Source organism: Pollachius pollachius (assembly GCF_949987615.1).
Source record: "Pollachius pollachius genome assembly, chromosome: 6".
Lineage (NCBI taxonomy): Eukaryota > Metazoa > Chordata > Actinopteri > Gadiformes > Gadidae > Pollachius > Pollachius pollachius.
The window spans coordinates 7,158,098-7,168,097 of NC_136939.1; the positions used below are offsets into that span (position 1 = coordinate 7,158,098).

General features: G+C 47.9%; 1 protein-coding gene across 2 annotated transcripts in view; it reads left to right on the plus strand.

The window, feature by feature from the left end:
• The first annotated feature begins 1,569 nt into the window (after positions 1 to 1,569).
• Positions 1,570 to 10,000, plus strand: part of mtcl2 (microtubule crosslinking factor 2) — a 44,186-nt gene continuing 35,755 nt past the window's right edge. For both annotated transcript variants that reach the window (XM_079737553.1, XM_079737554.1), the window contains exons 1-3: positions 1,570 to 2,837; positions 6,578 to 6,679; positions 7,119 to 7,241. In XM_079737553.1, the coding sequence (XP_079593679.1) occupies positions 1,866 to 2,837; positions 6,578 to 6,679; positions 7,119 to 7,241 (1,197 nt within the window). In that variant the 5' untranslated portion in view covers positions 1,570 to 1,865. The remainder of the gene's footprint in view (positions 2,838 to 6,577; positions 6,680 to 7,118; positions 7,242 to 10,000) is intronic.

Consider the following 10,000-nt stretch of genomic DNA (forward strand, 5'->3'; position numbering starts at 1 on the left):
TGCTGCAGCCGTAGTGTGTATGTGTGTGTGCGCACGTCTGTGTATGTGTGTGTTGGCATGTGAGTGTGTGTGGTAGTGTTCATGCATGCACATGTGTATGTTCTTGTGTGTATGTGTGTGTGTGTGTGTGTGTGTGTGTGTGTGCATGTGTGTGTGAGTGTATGCTGGTGTGTGTTTTTGTGTTTGTGTGTCTCTGTGTGTGTGTGTGTGTGTGTGTGTGTGTGTGTGTGTGTGTGTGTGTGTGTGTGTGTGTGTGTGTGTGTGTGTGTGTGTGTTTGTGGTCTGACCACATGAGTATTCACAGCCTGAGTCCCTGATTGAACGGCATAATTCATCACCACGTTCATAAAAATAAAGGCCTCATATCTAGGCCATATCTCGCCTCGTACGACTTCATAATAATATAATTTAATTCACCATATAATATTCAATTATTCAGAAGATGAGTAATATTAAACATTAATATTGGATTCGCTTGATTTTTGAAGGCTCCACACAAATCCGACATAACCCATCAAAGATAACATATATGCAGCTATGGCTATACGATAGAATCTTTTATGGGATGTTGTAGCACTGTTTATTCCACATTTAAATATTCTGTTCAATTGTGGACATGTCCAAGCATTTATATCATCACGTAGATGTAAATCCTTCATTTTTAAGATGTTTGTATGATGGTATTTGATTTAGGGTTCATGCTGTATTATTTTTCTTTTCTGTTTATAATCGAAGCACGATTATAAACAGAAGACGCTGATTTCTATAAATAAGAATTACAGCCTTCTTTACTATCCATGATGGCTGAAAAATTTGCTGGACCGAAATGGATCATAAATATCACTGAGGCAACTAAGCCTCTGTCCATCAGCTTAGTGCTGGAAAGAATATTATGAAACTCATTGCCCTGACTTCAGCGAAAAAAGATTGGTCTTTGAGAATCAGACCCCCATTAAAATCCTGAGTAAGTACAGACATGACACAGACACACAGACACACACACACGCACGCACACGCACGCACACACACGCACACACACACAGACAGGGCTACACGAATGGATACTGATTTCATAAATATTTACTTCATTGCATAACCCTTCTCTATTAAACTTCGGTCATCATCCATGTCTCTTCTTGGGTTTCTAATTTCTAATCCTGATGGCTTTCTTACGACGAGGGAGGCGACACAGAGCTGCGGAGGAGGAGGAGGAGGCTGTCTTCACACCCTGACGGCCATTTGTCATTACCCGGACAGAATCCCGCTATCTTGGCGGAGAGAGAGAGAGGGAGAGAGAGAGAGAGGGAGAGAGAGAGAGGGAGCGAGGGAAAGAGCGAGGGAGAGAGAGAGAGAGAGAGAGAGAGAGAGAGAGAGAGAGAGAGAGAGAGAGAGAGAGAGAGAGAGAGAGAGAGAGAGAGAGAGAGAGAGAGAGCCAGAGAGGGCCAGAGAGAGCCAGAGAGACAGAGAGAGAGCCAGCCAGAGAGAGGGAGGGGATAGAGAGAGAGACATAGCGAAAGGGTGAGAGAGAGACACTGCTTCCCTGTTTCCTTTCACAACTCGTAGCAGCAACCGGCGAGTCGGTCCTTACCGAGACTGGGATCAAAACAAAGCGGTCTTGTGTGTTGAGGATCCGAGCAGGGGGTGAATATACAGCCTAGCAGGGGTTACGTTACATTCTGTCGTGTGTAGTGTTCGTCTGGATTTCTTCGGAACTGTTACAACGGTACTACTCATTGTGGATTTGCATATAGCAGCCTTGCATCTTTTCGTAGCACCGTTTTCAAACCAAACCACTCTCGTTACCTCCCGTTTCGGACGGCGGAGGTTTAATTCTTGTTTTTCCCGTGGCGACCAAGGCGGCATGAATGACAAAAACAAAGGTTGATGTCCAAAGCTCGCCGAGCCAGGTCTCTGCCTCGCCCAAGGAACGGAGACTGCTCCTCCGACACAAAATGGAAAACGGAGGCGGAACCGGGAGCTCGGACAATGGGCAGATGCAGCACGCGATGGCCGAGCAACAACAACAACACCCGGATTCCACGTCAGGAGCAGCCGCGGTGTTGTCCGGCAAGTCCACGGGAGAGAATAAGAAAAAGAAGATCAACCGAGCTCCGTCTCCGGCTAGACCTAAAGACGTGCCCGGGTGGTCCCTCACCAAGATCCGCGGAGGGATCGCTACCCCGACGCTGAGCGTCAAACCCGGGGCCATTCATCTGGGCAGCCGGGTGTCCCGGCGGAGCCCCGCGGGGAGCCCTGGTGGGAAGGAGAGCAAACCGGAGAAGCACGGTGCCGGCAGACAGACGGGAAGGGCACTGGCGTCGTCCCAAGCGAAGAGTCCTGGGAGCAAAACGGGCAAAAGCGCACAAAGGAGAAAGACCTCAGACGCCAGTACCGGATCCGACGACTTGTCTAAGGACTCTGGATGCGCCGCGGAGAAGCTCTCCCCGACCGACAGCAGCTCCGAGCTGTCCGACTGCGCGTCCGAGGGGAACAAGCTCTCCACGGACGCCGCGAGCAGCGACACTGAGTCCAGGAGCAGCCGGGGAGGAGGAGTGGACGGCGAGAAGCCGGTGCGGGACGGCGGCGTGTTCTTCTCGGACGTATCAAGCCGACAACAAGCCGCCAGGACCGCGATGGAGAAGGAGCGACTGAGCATGGAAACCGGGGATGAGAGCATGTCCCCCGGGGATGAACGGTCCGCCACCTCGTTTGACAGCCGCGTCCCCGCCAGCACATCTCTGGCGTTCTCAGACCTCACCGAAGAGCTGGTGGACGGCATGCAGGAAGAGTTCGTCCGGGAGATCGAGGAGCTGAGATCTGAGAACGATTACCTGAAAGTGAGTCTTGGTTAGCTTTGTGTTTCAACACAAAGACAAACACACACATAACATACACACACAAACAAACACACACACACACACACACACACACACACACACACACACACACACACGCACACACGCACACACACACACACACACACACACACACACACACCACATTACATTACCATTCAATACCAGATACGGAATGCTGTCTACATGAAACCTCACACCACACATATTTAGACCTATACTGTACAAAGATTCTCATTGTCAAATGTAAACAACTCAAAGGGAACAGCATGGCTTGATTTATAACTTCACTATTTTAGAGAAGCCTACGGCTCTAGACTCTAGGGAACAGTAATAGCCTCGTAATATTTTTAGGTGTGGCGGTTGGTAGGCCATCTCGTCTCACGTCATATGGGTAATTAATCAGACCTCAAACTTGGCCCAAAATGGCATAGCAACAGTCAGCAATATTCAGTAGAAATGACAAAGAACTGCAAATTACAAAGCAGTGGTCTCAGTGAGTCTGCCATGTTTTCATCAACCCCATGCACGGCTAAAAGATGTGTACCATCCACACACACACACACACTGTGCCAGCAGCATGCATGATATCATCACCCAAACACCAACCACGTGTCTTCATTATCACCCTTTCCGCATGGTCGGCGTGTACAACCTCTTTGGAAACAAACAGGGGATTCATGGCTCAGAATATCGGCTCTTGCGTCTGTGGCGAAGATGTACAGGCCTTTAATGAGCTATCCGTGTGTCTCCTGGTCCAGCACAGAGCTGCTACCTGATTCTGATTCATGGAGGGGAACAAATCAATAGCTTCGACCGGCTCCTCCGTCTCACCTCTCTAACCTGTGCTTATTGTCCAGCCAGCGGGCCCTAGGATTAGGATAGGACTTAGGGTTCCAGAACCGTTGGAAGCACACAAGCAGCTCACTATGATGGACGCATATAGGGCGGCCTCCGAATCCACTTCTCAACCATAAGACCAATCGGCAGAACCTACCTTGAACAGGAGTGTAGTCGAAGTAGATGGAGATGGGTCTGTTGTTTGCTGCTAAATGGTTGTCGTTGTTGTTGTAGTAGTGTTGATGTGCATGGCATGGGGATGACGTTACTCGTGGAACACAGTTAGGTGAATGCATAGCGATGAGTTGCTGCGCTGAACCTATAGTCTCTCAGCTCGAGGTGGCGTGTGTGTGCGTCGTCGCAGCTGGTGTAGGCGCAACTGGGTAGACGCCAGAAGAGCTAACAACAACAAACGACACGGCTGTTAAAATCTCGGTTTCTCCTTAGTTTCTCTATACAGATACACGATATATCACCATGTTCTTTCACCGCCTTTGCACCTTCCTCCCTCTCTGTCCCCATGGTATACCCGTTCTTTATTCCTGCCCTCTCTTGTTCCTCTCCTCCCATCCCACGCTCTCGATCTCCCTCTTTCTCCCCCGCCTCTCGGCTTTCTCCCACCTTCACTCACCGGCGCCGCACCCCACTGTATCTGCAGTGTGGCCTCAGTCTCTATCGTATTGTTACAGTGTTGTTGCATGTGTGTATCTGCACTGCAGTGTGTCCCATGCAGTGTATCTCTAAGTACACCCGATGTGTTTCCCTACTTCCCTCTGTGTATAGTCATATTCCCGATAATTGAATCAAGCGAGGAGATAAAGTGTATGCAAACATGATGCAATGACAAGCAGAAATTCTGAAAGGCTATAAACATATCCAAATGATCCAAGTGATCATTTGGCTGAGCCAGCATTCAGCTCTTCTGATTCCCTGATTCTCCTCTGCAAGTCGATCCAGTTTCACCAGATGACTATTTAATGAGCGGCCTCAAAGTTCAAGTTACCTCTCTATCTCCCGTCCTCCCTCCTTTCCTGCCTCCTCCTCCCCTATCTTTTATAAACATGGGGGGGGATGGAGCCCGGTAATTACCTACGCGTGGCGGTCAATATTATGGTCCGGGGAGCGGGAATAATTTAATTACCTCTCCAGTCCGGGCAACCAGAGCACCTTAACAGTGGCAGACACACCTGCTCGCACTGGTACTTCATGAGACGGAAACAGGCGCCTCCAATGGCTAGTTAACTATGATATGTATGTGATAGCCCTATAAAGATCTATCTTCAACAATCAAAGCCGTTGACGCTCAGACACACAGACACACGCATGCATGCATGCACACACGCACACAAACACACATCGCAGGCATGGACTTTAGGAGCTCGAGAGTCGATTGGGAACAGTTACCGAACAGGAAGTAGTGGTGAAAAGGGAGCATCCCCTAATTACTGTGCTATTGACATAGCCACTGGTCTACTCTGCCGTTACTCATGTCTGAGTGAGGCTTCCTACTGGCGTGACTGGAAAAACACACGTCTATGTTCACCCCTCTAGTTTGCTTTTTAAATGAGGTCAGTAGACCATGTCTTTCTCTTTCGTTTTCTCTCTCTCTTTCGCTCTCTCTCACTCTCTCCCTGCCTGTCTCTCTTGCTCACCTTCACCTTCTCCCTCTCTTTCATACCTACTTATGCTGCTGTGCCCTTGCTTACACCATCTTGCATTAATTCTCTCTGTCCTTTTCTTACTCCCTCTCTCTCTCCCACTCTCACAGCTCTCTGGCTCTCTCTCCCACTCTCTCTCTCTCTCTCTCTCTCTTTCTCTCTCTCTCAATCCCGCTCTCCCACTCTCTTTCCTTGACAGAAACAAACCACACGCTATGAATTGTTTATACCATAGTAGTAATCCCACACACATACACACTCTCCAGACTGTGTTTGTTACGCTCAGTAGAGACTGACCCACATTTTCCCTGCGTAGTAATTTATGACAACAGCCTTCTACATACAAACCACTCCCCTTTATTTACCATCTACCTAGCTATCTTAATGTCTGTCTGCCTGTCTACCTGTCTGTCTGGTGGAAGGAACAGTGTGAAGGAACAGTCCAGTGATTCCAGTCTAAACCCTAGGTGTATGGGATGACTGTCCAGACATCAGCTGTGTTTTGGGTAAAGAGTGACACAGCTGGCCCGGGGCCTTTGAACCTTGATCTGTCTGCAAATTAATTGACACTTGAAAATGGGTTCAAAGCAATGAAACCTACCCATCACATGCGTCCAGTTTGTCATGGCTAGACGTTCATGAGCAACATGAACCTGTTTGAATAAATTGTCTGCCGGAGACTTGTTATGTATGCTAACGTTGTAATACACAATATATCAACTAGCTCGTAGTTTAAAATGACCTGGACATATCTGTAGTCACTAGTCAATGCAGATTGATAATGATTTCAATCATGTTATCAATACAACACATCATGATATATTCTATAAATTGGGAATGCTGGTCAACCCGTAACTCTCCATGTTGCTCCACCATGTTTCTACGGAAGCCCCTAAGAGACAAACGGCTCTAGAGACAAAGCTGCTTATCTCATCTCATCTCACTTAACTAAAAGCAATTAATAAATCTGTCAAGGAACATCCTCTCATGACACTTGGCGACTCTATGCTGTCGTAGACGATGACATCATTTTAGAAGTGCTTACTGGCACCTTACAGGCCACCGCAGCTTATCCTATGTTGTTGGAAAGGGAGGGGGAAATGGAGGTGAGGTGGGGGGGATTCAGTCAGTTGCAATCCGTAACCTCAACGCTAGAGGCCACTTAATCCTACCGCCTTTAAATATTGAAGATGCCGATATTGAAGATATGTTCTCTCTCTGTAGGATGAGATGGAGGAGCTGCGGTCTGAGATGCTGGAGATGAGAGACATGTACTTGGAAGAAGATGTCTACCAACTACAAGAACTACGCCAGCAGCTGGAGCAGGTAACACTCTCAGACACACCAGTACTACTAGAACTATGGCTACTATTACTACTTCTACTGCTGCTCCGACAACTGCTCGTACTACTACTACTGCTACTACCACGACTGCTTCTACTACAACAATAATCAAACTGCTGCTATTGTAATACGACTGCCACTGCTTTCTAAATTGTCCATAAAATGTAAATGTTTCAAGAAAATAGATAGATAGATACATTAGATGCAAACTAATATTTTGAAAAAGTATATATATGTCAACTTATTTTTTGGTCTCACATTTTTATATTTTCAAAGTTGAAATTGTTATGGTTCCCTGTTTAAATGTTTATGGCTGAATGAATGGATGGATAGGCAGATGAACAGATGGCAGATATACCGATAGACAGATAGATAGACTGATGGATTGACAGATAACCCTGCTCCCTCCTCTGTAACGCAGGCCAACAAGACGTGTCGCATCCTGCAATACCGCCTGCGGAAGGCAGAGCGGCGCTCTGTCCGTGTTGCCCAGACCGGCCAGGTGGACGGAGAGCTGATCCGGACCCTGGAGCAAGACGTCAAGGTGAGGGATGGGGTGGAGGAACGGATTTCCCATGATCCGCCTCTTCTAGGTCCTGGGATCCATCGGGTTAATGAGAGTGTGCTTCAATGGCCTCCCCAGCTTACCCGGCCGATAGTGTGTTTACTCTCCGAGTGATAGGCAGAATGTAAACAGTTAGCGAGATGGCACGCTCACATGACATGATCCTCCCAAGGCCGATACACACACACACACACACAAAAATAGTGGAGGGGAATCCTTGTGTGTGCATAAGGACCCCAGGCCCCAGATACTCTGACACCCTGCATGTGACACCAAACACAATGAGGGCTCTATCCTTTCCACGCCCGGAGAGAGAGACAGAGACCGTGGAAGGATAAAAGAGAGAGAGAGACAGAGTTGAATGAGGAGAGAGGTGGGGATGATGTCATTCTCGGAGGGGTTTAGCCTCGGCTGTTGCCGTCCCTCATGATTACACACCAGCTGTTTTTTTAAAAAAAAAAACTTAAACCGCAAGGGAGGAAGGAAGGCCGGAAGAAAGTGATTTAAAAAAGAAAGTAAGAAAGAAGGGGGGAGAGACGGTTGGTCTGTCCTGAGAGCGGATGTTCCTCTGACGGACTGTGGTATCTTTTAGTCATTTGTTGACATCGCTGGGAAGAGGGGATTGGCCGGCCTCCTTTTCAAATTCAAATGGTCTGCAGCCAATCACGGCAGAGCAGAGGGGAGAACAGAGGGGTGACTGTCAGACGGACTGAAAGAAAAAAAAGGAAGGAAGGAAGGAAGGAAGAAGGAAAGAAAAATCGATTGCATTACAAATCTAATCTGGCGTTACGGTCCGTTGACTGGCGGTACGGTGAGATGGTCTGGAGAGAGATGAGTCGGGGCAGATAGGGTTTGTCCCACTGCTGTTTCTATCATCGACAAGAATCAATGATATTGTTCATTCTAAAGCGTTCTGTCCTCATAGACCCCAGCCCAGAATTAGAGCCGCCCGTGTACTAATTCAGGCATTAGAGGAAAAATTACACTGGGAACGGGAACTATAAATAGCATTTTGCTACATCATCAGATAAACCGATTGATGTAGATAACGAACAGGTCTACACACACAACAGCATCGGCACTGGGGACTCAGAATCTTTCTCCCCGTCTCCCCTCTCTGTCTCCTGCATTCTCTCTCTGCACGTGTTGCATAGTCTCCCTGGCTACCAAACACACACACACACTGCCAGCTCAGGTTACGCCCTACAGAGCTGTGTGTGTTTGTGCCGTGTGTGTGTGTGTGGGTGTGTGTGCCGTGTGTGTGCATGTGTGTGTGTGTGCCACGTGTGTGTCCCATGTGTGTGTGTGTGCCACATGTGTGTCCCAGGTGTGTGTGTTTGTGTGTGTGTGCCACGTGTGTGTGTGTGTGTGTGTGCCACGTGTGTGTCCCATGTGTGTGTGTGTCCCAGGTGTGTATGTGTGTGTGTGTGTGCGTTGGATGAGCGGCCTCCATCCTGAATCATCTCTTCTGGAAAAATAATCGAGTGCCAGTGACCATGACGACACTGACTGGAGAACCCCTCGAACCTCCGACCGGATGTTTATTGGCTGACTCAATATGCCAGCCTTTTGCCGATGACTTAAAATACAAAATAAACCCCTTCTATGTTATAGGATCAGAACAGTGTTTTCTGCTGTGTACAGGGCGGGGCCTGTCTAGACTCCAATAAGCTCCCCTCCATCTTCATCCAAATGAATTGGCTTTGGGACTTCTGATGGCTTTAAGAGCTCACTATATCTCTTTATCCCCCCTCTCTCACTCTCTTGATCACTCGTCCACTCCCACACACACACAGTTGGAGGCCCTGGACGACATGTGATTGTGTCTTAGCGAAATGGCAAGTACCTGTCTGCCACGTCTTCCACAGTGTATGTGTGTGTGTGGGGGTGTATGTGATTGGCAGTGTGTGTGTGTGTGTGTGTGTGTGTGTGTGTGTGTGTGCTTGTGCCTGTGTCTATATGTTTGTTAGCATGTGTGTGTGTGTGTGTGAGACAGTTTGCATAGTCTACCAATAGTTTCAACCCCTTGGCGGTCATCTCCCCAAGCGAAGCATTTTCCAACTTTCTTTATAAAGTTGCACATGAATGCATTTGATTCACTCCTCTATCATGTCTTCACTCTCTCCTGTTTGTGTATCATCACGTAACCCTCATACTTCTCTGGTGACTCGTCTCTACTCACTTGCTCTTTTTATTGACTTGAGGAATGAAACGCTTCACACATAACCCGATACAGCCATTCTCACACTCTGCATATTCTTTGCCTCACTTCTCTTTGACGTTGTCTGGGTGTGTGTGATGTTTACTACATGAATGTGTGTTTGTGCAAAATATGTCACAAGACTGTGATTAAAAAAAAACTGTGCCTAGTGTGTGTGTGTGTGTGTGTGTGTGTGTGTGTGTGTGTGTGTGTGTGTGTGTGTGTGTGTGTGTGTGTGTGTGTGTGTGTGTGTGATGAGATGATGACAGGTCATATGCTCAGGGCACAGGCAGCCAGAATCTCCACAAGGATCTCTGCTCTATGACATTATTTCCTGTTCCACTCACCCACTGCTCCCATTCCCACCATGAGCTTCAGCCATCTGGACCCCCCCCCCCCCCCCCCCCCCACACACACACACACACACACACACACACACACACACACACACAGGATGTAGTTTTAATCGTATGATGACAACACTGTAATGCTCGAAGGCGTGTTCAGAAGACAAAGTCCACTTTCTTACTTTTTTTAA